This window comes from Saccostrea echinata, unplaced genomic scaffold, assembly GCF_033153115.1.
Source record: "Saccostrea echinata isolate AGI-Se365-2 ecotype Australia unplaced genomic scaffold, CSIRO_AGI_Sech_v1 ptg000025l, whole genome shotgun sequence".
NCBI classification, from domain to species: domain Eukaryota; kingdom Metazoa; phylum Mollusca; class Bivalvia; order Ostreida; family Ostreidae; genus Saccostrea; species Saccostrea echinata.
In genome coordinates, this window is record NW_026889774.1 from 24,982,667 (window position 1) to 25,001,859 (window position 19,193).

General features: G+C 32.2%; 3 protein-coding genes across 5 annotated transcripts in view; 2 read left to right on the forward strand and 1 right to left on the reverse strand.

Moving 5' to 3' along the window:
• The window catches only part of LOC133192256 (A disintegrin and metalloproteinase with thrombospondin motifs adt-2-like), a 435,058-nt gene that overhangs the window by 112,714 nt on the left and 303,151 nt on the right, over positions 1–19,193 (forward strand). The gene's annotated exons all lie outside the window — the stretch shown is intronic.
• The window catches only part of LOC133192258 (tubulin-specific chaperone cofactor E-like protein), a 479,266-nt gene that overhangs the window by 60,523 nt on the left and 399,550 nt on the right, over positions 1–19,193 (reverse strand). The gene's annotated exons all lie outside the window — the stretch shown is intronic.
• LOC133192767 (dopamine receptor 4-like) lies at positions 12,493–14,090 on the forward strand. The gene has a single exon (XM_061328777.1). The coding sequence runs from the start codon at positions 12,500–12,502 to the stop codon at positions 13,928–13,930; it is 1,431 nt and encodes a 476-aa protein (XP_061184761.1). The 5' UTR covers positions 12,493–12,499; the 3' UTR covers positions 13,931–14,090.

Consider the following 19,193-nt stretch of genomic DNA (forward strand, 5'->3'; position numbering starts at 1 on the left):
ACGAGATTCATAAAAATTAGTATAGCAAAGTTTTGACAAACTGCTCAATAAGGCATACAAAGAATGCTATATTTAATCGCCGGAAAACAACGCTTGTATCAACCGCATCAATGTTATCCTGTATGTCATCGTCACGTAAAACTCGTGTAAAACCATGTTATCGGAAGGTGCAAATGTAAAGAATATGCAGGCACGTATCATCGGAGGGGAGGGGGTGGGCTGCCTCCTTTTTTTGAAGCGTAAATATTTACTCTTTTTTTTTTACTACGAAAATGTTCATTGAAGGGAGAGGGGTTAGTCCCCTTTTTTGTAGAGTTTTGAAATCCGGTCATGTTTATGTTAAGAAAAAATTTTCTAGTGAAAAAAATTTGAACACTCCCCCCGCATTAAGATTTTCGACTTTTGGAAAAAAAAATTGTCCTACATTGTATTTCCTTTTTTGTGCTTGTCAAAAATTTTCAGGTAAGTTGTAACCCCCCTCCCCATTTTCAAAAACGATACTACATGTACGTGACTGAATGTGTTTCTGATTACTTTTTCCCCGCATATTCTGTCAAATTCATCGGTCTGTTGACATTCCACTTCTTGTGACAAGGGGCCATGGTGACTTGTTTCTGCGTAATCGTACAATTAAGCGAAAGGAGAGGCACTTTTTGTGTTATATCGTACTTTTGTATAGTTTTATTTTTCCTCGATAAAAGTGGATGTTTTATGAAATTTAATATTTTGAGAATTTATCAGAATTCGTGTGAGCCATGTATTTTTTCTTTCAATTTTTCCGTTTTTGCGTCAATGCACGTGAATTTTTTTAGGATCTCTAACGTTACCTCTCGACAATAATATCAAAATTAGAAGTAAGTAAAGCCTATTTCTTGTACCTGCATGCTGAGAGCTAGACTCTCTGTGTGATGTTTTTATATTTCAGTTATAATTTTACTGTACGCACTTCAGCTTTAACTGCAAGTATTCCACTTACATTTCACTTTCATGGAAGTTAAAAAGATATATTGTAAATGTATATTTTCAATTACTATGAATACCATTGGTTTGTTGTATATGCAGTGTTTATGAACATTCTTCTTTAATTTCCTATTCAGTTCTATAATTGCCTTCGTGAGCGAGAAAAAAATTACGACCATTCATGTAGATATATTTTTATTACATTTCAATGACTCTTCAAAAAAAAAAAAGACATGATTTAAATTAAAAAATGGAGAAAATGGCATAATTCTAGAGGGAATATATCAAAGGGAAAAAGAAATTCCGAGATATTTTCCTCTCCACAGATATATTTAATAGCGTTGTTGATTTGCTTGTTGAGAAGATGTGTTTTGATTAGAGGAAATTAAATCTTCAGCTTTAAGATTTGAAAATACCCTCTTTGGTTAGGACCCACATGTATATCCTTAAAGTGAGGAGATTTTTTTTTCAGATCATCATTTATGGTAAACAACATTTGATATATAATTCGTATGAGACGTGCATTGAAAAAGCTTATTTGAAGCAAGGGACCGTCAGGTACTCTATGAAGAGGTACTTTTTTGTGTTCAAACACAATCATGCATACATCAAAGGAGAAGAGATGAATCATTTTACTTCAGTTCGTGTAAGGAAAATAATCTGAATGGCAATTTGTTGAACTTGACTTGGTATGGCAGATGTTGGAAGTTTTGAAAATCACAAATGCAAATTTCAAAACCTCATTCACTTACAAAATATAGAATTATAGTCTGAAGGAGGGATTCCCGTCCGGGATCTAACTAAAAAAGATAAAAATATCCTTTATATCAAGATACATGTATTTAAATGTAGGAATTTCAGATTATATTTTTCTTTCCTTTTTACAACTGTACAACTTGATATAGAATGGTACACTGAGTTTAAAATAAAGCAGGGACTTTATTTCTGGCGGAAAAGCAGCGTAGGAAAATATTACATGCTTTTTTTCAGATTTACTACAGAATAATCAATTTACTTCACATTTTTATTGAATAATCAAAGTTTTAAAAGATTTTCTGAAATATATGAAATTTAAAACTAAAGACTAAAATTTTAGAATTTAATAAATAGATATGATTTTCCAAACAAACTACTGTTTGTTTTTTTTGGGTTTTTTTTAGCAATGTAAGTTTACAATCTATAAAAAATGAAAAGTCACGTTCTATTAATTCGTATCAAATCTGAAGATTTACTTAAAATTCTTAAAATCTTTAAAATATAACCTTTACTCATTATATCAATATCACAGAAAATATTGAAAGACAACAAATATCTCCCTTTTTTATTTGTTGAAAGGAAAAGTTGAATCAACACTTTGAATTCCATTAAAAAAGTTTAAAATCGCGATTTCAAAATGGCTAAAAACGATAATAACAGGGAGTGCAGTGAGTCTCAAATAAACCAATGCTTGGACGAAGAGAAAATTGTAAATTGCATATGGCTGCCCAAACTGCGTTTGCGTTTGCGAACATATGTTCATACGTAAAAAAACAACTTACCTTGCTTTTATGAAAATTGTAGGTAGTAGATTAAACGCTCTTCCTTTGAAATTTGCACTTTTTAGACTCCATTTTTAAAATGCAACCAACAATCAGTGCGGCTGACCTTTCACCTTCCAAATTATCTTGCGGTTTGAAGAGGTGGATCTAAGTCAGTTCACATTGTATATTAAGTTTTTTTATGGTATCCAATAAAATATTCTCACCCAAACGGTCGCACTGTCAAACATATTAAAAACATAATCATCTTTTGCAAGCCATAGCATATGTTACTTAGAACTGACCATAACACTGCGATATTGAGTTGAAAGCAGAGTAATCAAGTACGCTCAAAGTTACCACAGTATTTCACAACAACACATACTTGAACACTGTCAATATACAATGATCATATGAAATCGATAATCTTTTTCGAACCCATTCCGTTTTTTTTCTTCAGAAACCATTTTGATGCGATATACCCCCACCCCCAATCTTTAAAGTTTCAAAAGGATTGGCTCAGCAGTTAGAATGAAAAATGAAATGAAAGAATTTTCACTTTTCCTCTGTTTCCATGGGAACAACACGGTGGTCTGACTTAAAATTTAAAATGTTGACTACATAACTTAAAGTTGGTGCTTATTATTTCTATAGAGTTTCATCATAATTGTTCAAGCCATCTCCGATCAAGAACATTCGCAGACAAAATTACAGCAGTTGCTGGATCAATAACATTATGTCGCCCCGACTTCGTACAGGATGATATAATAATGAGAAACAGTATATGATCTTCCGTGAAGATGAAAGACCTTAGTTATATTTCAAAATTGATTAGGTATCACGTGATTGGCAACATAATGACCTTAAACCTAACCTTGCGACTGAAATAAGACGATCAAATTTGATACCCAGCACTGAGTGATATTGTCTTCTAGAATCTGTTAGGAATTTTGATTTATAGCTCACCTGAGCTGAAAGTTCAAGTGAGCTTTTCTGATCACCTGTTGTCTGTCGTCCGTCTGTCTGTCCGTCCGTTCGTCTGTAAACTTTTCACATTTTCAACTTCTTCTCAAGAACCACTGAGCCAATTTTAACCAAAGTTGGTATAGAGCATCCTTGGGTGAAGGGGAGTTTAAATTGTTAAAATGAAGGGCCAACCCCCTTACAAGGGGAGATAATCAAGAAAAAATAGGGTGGGGTCATTAAAAAATCTTCTTCTCAAGAACCACTGGGCCAGAAAAGCTGAAACTTATGTGGAAGCTTCGTGGGGTAGAGTAGATTCAAATTGTTCAAATCATGGCCCCCGTGGGTAGGGTGGGGCCACAATAGGGAATCAAAGTTTTACATTGAATTATATAGGAAAATATTTTAAATATCTTCTTCTAAAGAACCAGTGGGCCAGAAAAGCTGAAACTAATGTGGAAGAATCCTGAGGTAGTGTAGATTCTAAATTGTTGAAATCATAGCCCCCGGGGATAGGGTGGGGCCACAATAAGTATTACAAGGGGGTGTCTGTGAAGAACAACAGGGCCAAAGTAATTCAGGTGAGCGTTGTGGTCCATGGGTCTCCTGTTTTAAAATACAAAAATATGAGAGGAATCAATCCTTAAGTACTTATAGTTCTACTTATATACATACATACGTAATAATGTCCACTTCATATTTTGCATGCTTTACATGAATAAATACATGTAATGGATACTTAAAATCCCAATATTGTGCACTATAGAATTACTGTGGTGCATGTGAATTATTTAGAGGATGAATATAACATAATACTAGAGTAAAATTAAGGAAGATCGGGATGAGAGGACACAGACCGAACAAAAGCAAGCGAAACGTCAAAATTTATTATGAACTAGATGAAATCCCGCGCAAGCGCGGGAAATTAAATTTATACCACTACCGACATAAAATATATTGTAGTTTCTACTGACAGCCTACAGGATTATATCAGGAAAAAAATCCCGCATGAAGTAGATGTACGCCCCCCCCTCCACCCCCCATCTTTTGTAAAAACTCGAAAAATAATTTCATTAATTGACGTTTATTGTTAAACCTGTTATACTATGTTATTGATATTGTACTTCTGATGCTCTTATTTCATTTCCGTCAAGGATAAAAGAGCGAATATGTACATTTTACTGATAAATTGATTTGGGGGGGGGGGGTGTAAAAATTAACCGGTACTTGGATCATGGTTTGTAAATATGTATGTACTTTGAGGTAAGTAAATAATGTACTTTACTTTTACATATGAATAAGATACATACATTTTTATAACCCAAGACCCAAGTACCTGTGTAAAAATTGTATGAATAGGCCGAGTATTTTATACTAAAGACTGTATTCAGAAAAAAACTGAAATGTATTGATTAAAGCACAACATTTTACAGCTTTAACTGTATTTGAACAATACCTTATTCATTAATTTTCTCTTTTCATGTAAGCAAGTTTATTTACGAAGTACAAATTGTACTTCGGGTTCGTTGCCACAATGCTCTCAGTGAGAATATACACAAATTGTACCGTTAAATTTATTAGGAAAACTTACTACATATATTACATATATGTAACTGCGAGCTCTAACGACAACGCCTGGGCGAAGAGAAAATTCGGACTACTATACATTCATCCAATAGATTTTTTCCGCAGTAATTCAAGACCCACAATGCATCGCTTGTTGTTCTCGCTGCTGACTTCGTTCGTACGGTAACAACAACTAAAAATTCTCAAAAGATAAACTCACCTTATTTTAATGGATATTGCATACAGATAGTATATTAAACGTTCTTTGTTAAAATTTTTGCACTTTTCAAACTTCGTTTATGGAAATGCAGCTAACATACGTCATGTGACGTCACAGTCTAGACGTTCCAAATGTCTCGTGCGGTTTGAAGAGGCGGATCTTAAAATTAATTAGGGTGAGTTAACCATGCATCGGACACATACCTTGCTTCGGACAACTTTTAGCAATAAACTTTCATTGAACCCGAGTCGCCCCGTGTTTTCACTTGTTTCTGTCTTAAGGTCAAGATCTAGTAAATAAAAGGAGCCTACAGATTTCTCAAATTTGAGAAATAAATTCCTTTAATGAAGCTTTATAAGTATAGCTTGGTGGAATAAGGTGTTTCGGGGCATGGTTTGTAGGTAAACAAGACGAAAAATCATATTATAAACTGTCATTTTCATTGAAAAATTAAGAAAATCAGTCATGAATATGGGAGTTATTTTCCATATCAGACAAATTAAATGTATCCAGATTGCCCACAGTCTCTCAGAAAACGGCAATTTTGTATGTTCTTAGCCTCTTCTTTAAAATAATATTAAATTGAATATAGTTTTCGGGATTACTCTTCACATAATTTCAAATTGAATTTCAGGAAAATACTTTATTTTCTACATAATTCTATTACAGCCGTAAAGTACGGGAAAAAAGAAAGTTTAATTCGATTATGACGTCATAATGGATCTAGCACAAAAATGCATTCTAAAATCATTTACTAGATCTTGACCTTAAAGGTGAAGAATGATGCCGATTTTTATTTTCATGTTGTGATAAAAATACCACAAGAATGGCCTTGAAATTACGTCATATTTTGCATCATCAAAGGGGAGTAACCAAAATCTTACTATTTTGCAATTTTTAGAGTTGTCGTTCTTTTAAATAGAGTCGGTTTGTCAATGATTGATATATTTTAAAGATATTTTTCAAAAATTTTACTAAAATGTTTGTATAATATTTTTAGAGTTGTTTTTACTAGGATGTGTATTTCACCGTACATCGGACACAAATTCACCATGCATCGGACACTTTTCGATGCATGGGTAATCACTTCCATTTTCATATAAAACCCCAATGACAGCTGTTTTTCCCGGAAATAGAAAATAAAAACTCTAAATTTTCAGTTAAAATACAAGTTATCGATATATGACGACTAGAAGTAGATTCAACTTATTTTTTTCAACTAGATGATGATAACCCACGAGACAAAGGCGCGAGTTGCCATATTACTAGCATTCTAAAGCCTTTCCAAGGCGATGTGATGCAACTAAAATCTGTTCACATTTGTGGATCGAAATAGTCATTCAAATCTAACTAGAAGTTTAATTTATTAATAAAAGACAAAAATGTTACGATATCACTAATTTTAAAGCACCGAGATCAAGGTATGATATTTTTCTGGTTTAAATACCGTCTGTCCGATGCATGGTGAATATTGTCCGATCCATGGTTTATTCTGACTTATTTCGAAAAAATCGGTTTTTAGTGATATTTTTTTAATAAATAGCACACGATTGTGTCAAAAATTTATATTTTAACCACATACTACATGTTTAGTTCCATTTTGATAATATTCGGTCAGTAGCGATATCGCTAGAACTAGCTGAAGTGCGAGGGTGTCCGATGCATGGTGAATTCACCCTAAGTGAACAATGCGCTCGCCCCAACGGTCGCACCGTCAACATATTAGTCTTTCGATATATAAATATATTCACAACTTATAGTGTTATCAACGATTTACCATTATTTCTATGACCATTCACACAAAAGCTTTTTTAATGTTCACGCAGCGTTTTTCTTTATTACATCGGGCTCGATGCCTTATGATGTTCTAGAAGCTTCCGTCAATATCAGGATCGGTGAATGATGAACATAATTTGCACATTTCCCTTTTTAATCGGTTATCACAACTCATTTCTTTTATATCACTTAAATCAAGTTTTGATTGAATAATGCAGTGATGACTTTTTATGAAATAAATAAACGATTGCTTGTTGTCAGTTCCATTAAAAATTGCAAGTAACTTAGATCCGCCAACCGGAAACGCCACCGTACTCACGTTTTTGCTATTTCATGGCTGTTTATAGAAAATGAAAGTAGACTTTTAATTTAATGTACGATACTTACTATGCGAGTGAAATCTAAATATAGTTTACGGACATCATCTTGTATCTAGTTTATTCTTAGAGGAGTAAGTAAGAACTCTGGTGCAGCCGTTTCGAAGTGTATTTGCAAAATTTATTAATTTATAAGTAAAGATTTTGGTACTCATCAACACATTGCACTCGCTTATCTTAAAATACAATTTCAAAAGTGAAATTTATGTTAACAGCTGGTAATGGAAATTCACCAAAAATGTTTGAAGGTGGCACTATTGTGCTTATTTGGGTCATCATAATCCAGCTTAATCGTGAAAGTATGATATCTAGTTAAAAGAATCAAGCTATTAATATTAGCAAATGTCCTTTTTTTAAATATTTTTAAATGGAACATTCATTATTATTATTATTATTATCATTATTATTATTATTATTAAATTTGTGCATATCATTAAAATCATATTCTGATTAAATATTTTAATGTATATGGACTTATTTAAATGTAACTACGTGTACATTGTACTACATTTGGAACTTTATTGATCATTTGCAAAACTGTATGGATTTCTGTATTATGTTGAATTTAAAGAATTTATACTATTACACATTATTATTGTGCAAATTGAAAAAAAACCAAAAATGAGCAAACAAACAAAACAAAAAAGACAAAAACAAACAAGCAAAACACCAAACAAATAAATAAACAAACAACTAAAAACAGTGTTTTTTCTAAGATAAAGCATAAACTTATGTAATAATTTCAGATTCAAATGCTACATGTTCATTGATAATAACCAGAGTTAGATTGAATGCCACAGTAATATCATAAGTATCATTGAAATAACTTTAGCATCCCCCCCCCCCACATGTATGAATTATTTATTAAAATTATATATTTTTTTTAAGAAAAGGTTCTCGTTGTAGGTTTATGCACAGAGACAAATAGTGAATTACAAAAGAGTTAAGAGAAATAATCATGATTGTAAATAATGAAAGCATATTTAAATTTTTTTTCAATAAATGTTCTGCAAAACGTAATGAAATTTTTGATTGGTTTCAGCATTGTGTAGAATCAATTATGGATTCATTAGTCAATGGTTTACACAAACTGAAACCTCCTGAAACTTACCCGTATTCTAACGCTGATCTTGGTTATCACATGCTTTCCACCTTGTAGAAACCATAAGGAATAGAACCCAGTGGGTTAGCAATGCATTGAAACCATATTGAACTTGCTGAAACTATTTACAGTTTCCTAATTGTGGATCCAAATCCTTTAATCCTGAAGCAGTTAGCTGAGCCCCCCTCCCCCCGCAATAAAATGCAGTGGACATAGGTCTCCAGTTGTTTTGAAAATACATGTGTACATGTATGTATATGTGCCTTCCTTTGTTTGAAATTTTTGCATGCCCGTAGAATGTGGAGGGGGGCAGTGGGCTGTCCTTCACTTTTTTTTCCGAGTATAATATTTTAGTAAATTTTCATTTAGATGCCCCCCCCCCTACTTTTTGTTGTTGCAAAGGTCGAGCACTGGCAATTTTTTCAGGATTTGGGCAGTTTTCAGTTGGCACCCCCTTTTTTGGGCTGTTTTTTTTTTCTCCTTACCAGATTCTGTTTAGAGGTCCCCCCCCCCACGCACACACATCCACTTTTGAAACCATTGCTATAGGCCTGTGAACTTATATTTTCGTGAGAAAACAATACCTTTACAAAAAATAAAGGCAAAGTCAAGTAAAAATATAATTTTATTGTATGCTTGGGAAAAATGTCAGGTATGTAAATTTCCTTTCAAAATTCTTTTAATATTTTAGACAATAATAACATTTCACATCAAAACTCATGTACGATGATAAAAATCAACAATAAAATTAAGGGTCAGAATGTATCTTAAGGATTGGTCGGGTAATTCTTATTGGTCTTAATCGTGTCTCTGACAGATTAATTTTAAAACGGACTTTTATCAGTCCTACTATCTTGTGACGATCAATTTTGGTTTCGCGGTTCAATAACCATGATAACTCAATTCCTTCGGGATGAAAATCAATCAGCCGTAGGTATTACGTATTATTATATTAAGTTTTTAACTGAGTTAACCCTTTTTTGCCTAGGGCATTTTACCATAAACAAAACAATTAGCATGCTCCTCACTTAAAAATGTTAACATTTGCAAGGATCGACCTTTACTCGACTACCATTGTGTCACTGTGAACTGTAATCGACATTGGTTTAACCAGATATCAGGACTGTAAAACCAATCAAGGTATTGTTTTTTTCTTCTTTTTTCCATTTCTACACTTAAAATAGAAGTTGAGACTATATTCCAGTTTTTGTTTATACAATATTTTTTGACGTGTATTAAATCTTTTTATATCTACATTTAATCTGTTTCGGTTTTTCTGAAAGATTAAACATGTTAATAGTATAATTTTGTTTCACACTAGAGATCCAAGAAAAGTTTAAAGAAAAAAAAGAATAACCTTTTAAATTTTTAATTCCACATTTTGTCTTCAGAAAAACTACTCGTGCTCGGTAAAAATACTCAACTTTACATAATAGATATATATTAGTCGGGTATTTTTATATGGAACGTTTTAATTTTCACATTTTTCATATGATATGCAAGATTATTAAGTCTGATGAATGTAAAATTTCAACATGCCGGAGTTGTATTGGGGGGGGGGGGGGGGGGAGTCCACAACTACCAGTGGACGACAGTGCAGTGTTCAAACATTCCTATATGTTTTTTAACTATTATTTTTCTTCTCTCCCAGCCTCCCAGTTGTTCTTGTCTATTTCACGATGCATATGTGAAATCTTACTTGAAAAGATATATATGAATTTTATTTGAAAATTACAAGTATATACAGGACAGCCATAAAATTGATTTCAAACAGGATTCGCAAACTCTATTATAGATCAGTACTGTGAACGCCAAAAAATTACACTCGAATCTAATTACCTGAATAATAATAAGGGATAATTCAATATAGGCACCAATAAATTAAAGATATATACACAGATTGCAATTTGCACAATGAGTTTGAGTCTACAGACACTTTATCAGAATTCTTTAAATCTAAAATGGGTCTTTTACAAGGGGAAGTATTGTCCCTGATATTATTCTCTCTGTATGTGAATGATTTTGAAATGGCATTTTTAACAAAGGGCAATATTCCATTACAAATATTAGAATTAAATCTTTTTGTTCTTATGTATGCTGATGACATGGTAATTTTTGCGGAAAGTGTAGAAGAACTACAGTCTATGTTAAATACATTGTATACTTATATCAAAAAAATGGGATCTAACAATTAATGTAGAAAAGACTAAAATTGTTATATTTAGAAATGGAGGAAAAACTGGTCATAATGAAACATGGCATTTAAATGGAGAAACTATTGAGATTGTTGACAAATTTATCTACTTGGGAATGCTTTTAAATTATAATGGAAAATTTAATATCACACAGAAGCAATTGTCTACACAAGGTAGAAAAGCTATGTTCTCTCTGAAAACTAAAACTAGTGAAATGTATTTGAATACAGAAACAATGTTGTCTTTGTTTGATACTTATGTTGCTAGTGTTTTAAATTATGGATGTGAAATTTGGGGGTTTCATAATGCAAAAGATGTAGAAAATGTGCACTTGCAATATTTAAAATATGTGTTAGGTGTAAGAAAAAATACAAACTCTGTAATGATTTATTATGAAACTGGGAGATACCCATTGAAGGTAGTAAGGTTACTAAGAATTATCAAATTCTGGTTCAAGGTGTTAAAAAGTGAAAATTGTATTCTTTTAGCTTGTTACAATATGTTACTTCAGGAATGTGAAAAAAAAAAAACAAAAAAATATAAACAGCTGGGTAACAAATATAAGAGAAAAATTGTTTGAAATCGGGCTAGGCGACCTTTGGTATAGTCAGGAAAGCATTCAATTAAAAACACATTTTCCTATTATTAAACAGAGAATTGTAGATATTTTTATTCAAACAAGTTTCGAGCAAATAAATTGTTCATCAAGATGCAAAATTTTTAAGCATATCATTGATAATTTCTCTCTCCAATATTACTTAACAAAAGCTATTCCAATCAAATATAAGAAGCAATTAAGCAAAATACGTATGTCATCCCATAACCTAGCTATTGAATATGGTCGTCACAATAACATACCAGTAAATAACAGATATTGTGAAATGTGCCATTTAGATATTGAGGATGAATTTCATTTTATTTTAAAATGCCCTTACTTTAGTGATATTAGATGTCGATATATTAAGAAATATTACTGGAAAAAACCTTCAGTTTTTAAGTTAATACAACTGCTCAGCGTAAAATATTTTAAATAACTGTGCAATTTAGGTTTTTATCTCAAACGTGCTTTTGAAGTACGAGAAAGTGTCACAAAATCATTTTCTGTCTAATGTATATATGGTCAAACTGTATAATACTAAAGTCTGTTACAATTTAAAATTATATACTACATATATTTGTATTACCATGTCACACAACCTTAATCTTTTGATGTTTGTTAACTCAATGCTATAAGATGTATGTCTTGGGCAATAAAGATTATATATGAGTGACAGAAGCTTAAGGACCCTCTATACACTAGAGGAAAATATTTTTTGGACATTGAAAAAATCATAGTGTGTAAAAGAGTAAGTATTGAGCTTATCTATCACATTTTCAATATAGGATGCCTTGCATTTACCCCCAGAAAAATGTTCAAAGACAATGAAGTACTGATGAACAGAAATCACTGTTGTTTACTTAAGTGGGCAAAATACCTGCAAATGAAGTGTTCTATCTATTCATCTTGGCCTATTAAAGTGTTATGAATGCTTGATTTGATCACAAATTAAAAGTTAAACCAACTATCTCGAGTAAATCAATTACGATGACACAATTTGAGTTAAGACATAATTATAGGTGTTTGGAGTAATTATATTCGTTTTTAACGTGATATATTGCTAAACAATTAAATCAGATGACTACAACTGAATTGCCATTTAAAATGTTTTTATTACACAACTTTCAGCGATAATTTATCATGAACAGCTGATGAAAGTACAATTTAATTGCATGCTTTCCTCTGTCTTTCAGTTCTGCTCGACATATCTAGAAAGAGAGAAAAAATGCTTCAAGAAAATATTTGGGATTTGAACCGTATCACATTTGTCATCTCCACATCAATTTACATAATTTTGGGAACAATTGGCAACGCTCTTATAATTGCAGTATACGTTTCAAAGAAACGCCATTTCCCAAGAAGAACCTACATCCTTACTCTTGCGATCACGGACTTGGTTGTAATGATTCTGGTAGCTCCGTACACCATTGTGTTTGAACTTAGATTAGTAACGAACAACTTCGTCTGCCATGTTTTCGAAGTAGTCCGCCATAGTGTGATAGGGTACTCCAATCTTATTCTTATTTTGATAGCAATGGAGCGTTTGCTTATGGTGTGGAAGCCTTTAAAAGTCATGAAAGGTAGGACAAAACTCGCATGGATTATAGGATTTCTGATTTTTACCATTGTATGTTCTAGTCCGTCTGCTCTTATTTACGATGTTGATTTTCATGGCGATCCTCTTCCGGTCAACGAAACACATGTTCAGGAAAAGTATTGTGACTATACAACTGGCATTCTAGGAGAAGAAAACAGCAATATGTACAGGAATTTTATAATTGTCTTAATAGTTTCAGAATTGATGATTTTGATAGTGATATATACTTTAGTTTTTGTGCTTATTTACCGACAACGGAAAAGTATTCTAGGAAGAGCGTATGTAGGATCAACTCGATCTAACCGAAGACGTAATAAATCAACCATTCAGGAAGAAGTACGGAAACAAGATTCCAATGAAAATAAAACAAGGAAGAAAGGCGATAAAAATTCAAATGATGATAATATTTATTGCATAACGAATACTCTGTCTCTTAGCAGTAGCCGGGAGACGGATTACAAAAGCACAGCTGTGAACGTCGAACAAAAACCGAATTTGAAAGAATCAGAAGACACTGAAAAAGAAGAATGTAAATCGAACACTGCCGAACAAAAGAATGATACTACACAGTTTGTTGTTCAAGATTGTCAGTCTTGTAATTTAAAGAAAACAGTGGTAACACGAGAGGCTACACCAAACACAGGAGAACTTTCATTGACAACAGCAGGAAACGGTGATCAGAAAACAACTGATTTGGATGTTGTTCAACTTACATGTAGTCTTCAAAACACTCCAAGATCTTCATTAACATCCATTAGTAACGCTGGAGATCAAGATATAGTCACATCCGCCCGGAAAATGTCCATAGTCCAAACAAAGACCTGGACAATGTTATCTATTTGTACATTTCTATACATAGTTTGTTGGATCCCTTTTTTCCCCGAGATGTTTAATGTGACCGAAGTATTGGCTTTGAGATTTTTCTTTTTTATTGGGCATGCGTCGAATCCTATCATTTACAGTGTTGTTAATGTTAAGATAAGAAGAGCTATTAAAGAATTGCTCTTTGGGAGGTCAAGACAAATGTCTATGAATAAATCATCCAGAGAAAGTGTTTGAACTCCCTCGCTTGAATTTTCTCTGCAAATATGACAAAAACGCTAGACACAAAACAAACAAAACCAAACACGGCAGATGAATTCCCAGGTCTTAACTAAGTCCTTTTAATTAGGCTTCAGTCATGTTTACTTTTTATTTTCTTTCTGAGTTCTAAGCATTTTATTGTCAACACATATCATTTTTAAAAGAAGTTGAATGTTCTTTGTAAGACAGAAGAATAACCTATAGTAATTAAAAATAAAATTTCATATGTTTTATTGAAAACAGTAAAATGACTAAAACATTTGTTTATATGCTTTTTTTCATTGAGTAATAGTAGCTCGGAGAAAATCGAGACCAAGTGAGAAAAGTGGAGAAGTTTTTGTCTACTGCATGTACTGTACTGATATGTCCATACATTTTACCTGTTTCACCGTTCTCCAGATCGACTGACAAATTAGAGGTATAATTCTTTTCAGATAGGGTAATCAATTTCGACAATTTAAAACTTATAAATCAAAAGGATTTAAAATTATATTTTGTATTCATATCTCTTCAAATATAAACAATCTACGGTACATTACTACCAAAGTTAATTCCGAAATTCAGTATACAGTACTTCCCAAGATATGCTAAAATCAATTCGAAATTTAACCGATTATTTTTTACTCGAGATTCAGATCATCCACATGTATACTGAAGGTGTTCGAACTGCAACGAACAATTGCATTTATTATTTGCAATAATTAATCAAAATTTTAAGTTGATTTTCTTACCCTAGGTCGTAAGTCTAAGTCTCTAATAATTCCGTTCGAGTAAAAAATATAAGATGTGTGCTTGGCAGCAATGGCAACATCTCGGATCTTTCCGACAAGCGAAAAAAACAACTTTCCGAGCTTGAGGATGCGGTAGGCTTGGTAGTTGTAAAGCCATATTGAAGAACTATAATTTATTTGGACGAAAATTTCCACAGAATGTATTAGATACTAAAATAAAACAACTAAGAAAGTTGTTGGTTACTTGATAAAACCACATGCTTACAAGCAAACGTTTAGATCGAGATTATTGCCGGAATACCTGAAAAAAAATCGTCCTGTATCACCCTCTTTAGAAAAATTAAATGATCAGAGACCCAAGCTAAGTTATAGTTAAGAAAAATGGGTCAATTTCGGAATTGATTTCAGCATATCTTGGGGGAGTATACGGATTTCAGAATTAACTTTGGTAGTAAACCCAGATTGTCAGTTGGATTAAAGCGATCTAAGAGCATGTCACCAGTTTTAAATATTGTGTTATACAGAGTTCATATCCGGACAATACAAAGTTGGTCGAGGTTTTAGAATTTTTAAACGCCTATAAAGAAAAACGGAGAAGCCAATTTTTAATTACGTTACATCAACAGAAGTATCATGACGTCACAATTAATGCTACTCCTTGATCATTTGCAAATCAGTACTGCAAAAAATGTAATGTAATCCGAAGCCCAAGTAAACTTTTTTTTCCCTACATTTATGTCAAAATCAAAAGATGCCTCAATCCTTTTACAGGTGAAAACAGACAAAATGAGAGGAAAAGCGATTAAATTTTACGATAATTATTGGAGAATACTCAGTAATGGCAGCGGCATTTCTTTCAACTCTGCAATAACGTAATTAAGGTTAAAATTATACCTTCTTGTCGTAATGGGCATTGAACGTCTATGAAATGTCCAGTTTTACCAGTTTATTAGCATCTCTTTGGTTGTTATTTAACAACATAGAGATCAGAGCAACATATTACAATTATAACAACATACATGCATGAGCAAAAAATGTAATATATATACAAAATGTGTTTATGATTGCATCATATTTCTATATATATAAATTAGGGATGGCAATTTGTAACCGGTTAACCGATTACTCGGTCGGAACGATGGCAATCAATTAGAAAATCTGTAATCGGTTAATCGGGAAAAAATTGTTGAATTCAACACATTTTTTAAAAATTTATTTAGAAAAAAAAATCTCTGCACAAAGGATGATCATTTAGGATTTAACGGATCTAATTTGGACGTATATGTAATTATGAATCTCCAGACTGAGACCGTAGCGTACATGTAATTGGTCAGTTTATGTAGTGTTAATTACTGTGAAAACACCATGTCGTTACCCCGAGTTTGTTTTACTTCTTTGAATCATTGAGTACTGTGAATTGGCGTGTTTGTCGTTTTTCAGTTTTCCATCCAATTCAATTATTAAAAAAACATTGTTAATTAAGGGCTATAGAGTTCACATGTAGTTTTGATTATCATAGTGAAAATGCAGAAAGAACTTTTGTGACATCTGCTCTGGAAAATTATCAAAAATTTCTTAGGCTTTTTTCACGGTTTTCTCAATTTTTTCTTGTCTACTGGAGTTTAAATAAAAAATATGTACCCGTAGTCTTCTAATCCAGAATTAAGACTAATGGAATGTTTTAACTTCTATCGTCTTATTTGGGTCTATTTGTGTACATATGGACAGGGCTACTTGAAAAACAATTAATTGTCAAATTTTGCATTTTGATACGATTAACCGGTTAATCGGTCGGAACGTCTTGCGGGTAAGCGATTAGCAATTCTGTAATCGATTGCCATCCCTAATATAAATGTTATTAACCAGGAGGTTTGACTCTCTCGTGTACAATTATTATAAACGAACACAGTTTACTTAATAGCTTAACATTTTTGGAAGAGAACAATTCATTAAACTTGATAACATTTGGTCTTGTAACATAATATTTGGGAATATACAATTTTCTTTCCCATCAAAAAAGACGAAAACAAAGTGTACATCAGCGTATCTTTCATTGCAATTTATTATTTTTTTTAAGTACTTGAATATAATTTAGAAAGTAGATGTATAAAATATATCTTAAGCAAACTTTAAGTGTCAGAGAAACTCATTTTTCTGTATAATATGTCTATTTGTCTCCTACTTAATTTCAATTCTATATTTCGAGTTTAACTTGCTGAAAGTCATGATAGCACTAACTCTTATTGGGGTTACACATTAAATTATTTTTAAGAGACTGGTTTATTTTACAGACAAATTAGAACTTGTTCCATGACACCCAGACACATTTTCTTCTCCCACCAGTTTAAATTTTTAGCAAGTGATTCCCGAGATTGTATTCCCACATTTGGGTTAGATTCTGGCGCTTTAATCCTTTTAAAGTGTTTTCATGTAGCGTGAGTTTCCATTATCAGAAATATTATATGGCGCCATACATAAATTATTCAAGGTGAAATTATGATATCATATTTGATCTTAAATTGCCGTATGGGAACTGACGTTGGAACTGTCGTATTTTATTTTTTTTTTTTTTTTTTTTTATAAAAGTCGATCATCAGTATACTTTCCGTTTCCCCCCCTTAATTCTGCATTCATCATGATATTGAAGGTCCTGTACATGTAGTTTAAATACTATAATGACCCATTATATACAACGTAGAAATTTTATATTCTCTTTTGTAGCTCCCACATATTTTAAGTTTTACAGTTATATCGAAACTCATCTTCGCTATGGTAGGAGGAGAGTTTGTGACGAGAGGAGGGGATCAGAAAACACTTGGCTAGCGAAGATGATCGAAACTTAGAAATCTTACATTCTGTACATGCACAACATTTAGAAAGATTTAAATCTTAACAACACCTACATTCCTCCTTTGCACGACCATATAATTTGTTTGTGGAATGGTTAATGGTATGGTCATTTCTGTATAGATCCCATAAAAAAGGCTTCACTCGGTTTTTAGTTTTTGTTTATGGACATTAATACGGTTACTGTTCTGTTCTAGTTCTTAACTACACTTTATAGAGTGGAACTAATGCCAAGGGACTTTCACTGGATCTGATATGGGAATGCTAGCTTGTTGTATGGACGTCATATAAAGTTTTGAAAAGAGGAATGTTCTTGAATTATTAAAATAAATAGCATTTTCTCTCCGTTGTGCTAGTCCATCAGATCCATTTCCTTATATAGCTAGCAAACTACTTGGAGGGACAAGTACAACAAACTGTACAGAAGCGTTCTGTTTTTTGTTGATTTCTGTTAAAAATAGGCTGGACAGTATTTTTTACTCAAGATATATATATATATATATATATATATATATATATATATATATATATATATATATATATATATATATATATATATATATATATATGTGTGTGTGTGTGTGTGTGTGTGTGTGTGTGTGTGTGTATGTATGTATGTATGTATTACAAATACATGTACATAAAGGCAAGTTATTACAAAAAGAAAAACAACCTTTTCAAATATTTTGCCCCAGTATTTTTACCGGATATACGTGATATGTATTTTGAATTAAGATTTATAATTGTACATACTAGTAGTATGACCAAGTAAACCCCCCGATCTGACACATTGACAATGACTCAGTCACGGAAACTTCTAACATACGTGTGCATTGTATCAAAATAACTGTCATCATCATCATCATCATATATAAACATATTTAACATATCTAAATTAAATATGATCAAATCATAAGTTTTCCCGATAATTTTTTTTTCATTCTTCTTTAAACATATTAAACATATATCAATATATGCTTGAAGATTATCGCAATTTAATGCATTAAAATTTTAACACTCTTTATGCGTATTACGTTAGCACACATATTGTTTCATAAACTACAAATGTTAACACATATATTTTATCATAAACCGCCCATACTAAAACATATAGAGAGGTTAAGCAGATGACCGTGTACGTCTACGTGTACGTGTAGCTAGGGAAATTCCCCAATTTACTGCGATTTACGTCATCAGTTTTGCATATTGCGTAATTCTACAAGTTGTACACAACGTGTGGATTCATATGTACACGTAGGAAAGAACGTGTAGCTTCTTAAACACAAATTATAGAATATATATTTTTCAGGCTGTGTTTGTTGTGATGTTGAGAGTTGATTACGTACATCTATGTATCTTTTTTAATCAAAGTCATAAAATTATTTGATACAAATGAATTGTAAAGTGACTTGTTGAAATGACGTTTTACACGTACCGCTACACGTACAGATTCTTAAACAGAACACGATGTTAGTTACGTGTACTTGTAAAAACACTTCTAGGTTTACACGTACACGTAGACGCACACGGTCAAATGCTTAACCTCTCTAATAATATTGTATCATAATCTATACACGTTATCACACATATTGTTTCATAAACTACGCATGTTAACACATATATTTTATCATAAACCACACACTTTACCACACATATTGCAT

Coding starts and splice junctions, on each gene's coding strand:
- LOC133192767 (XM_061328777.1), top strand. CDS start 12,500: ATGCTTCAAGAAAATATTTGGGATTTGAACCGTATCACATTTGTCATC.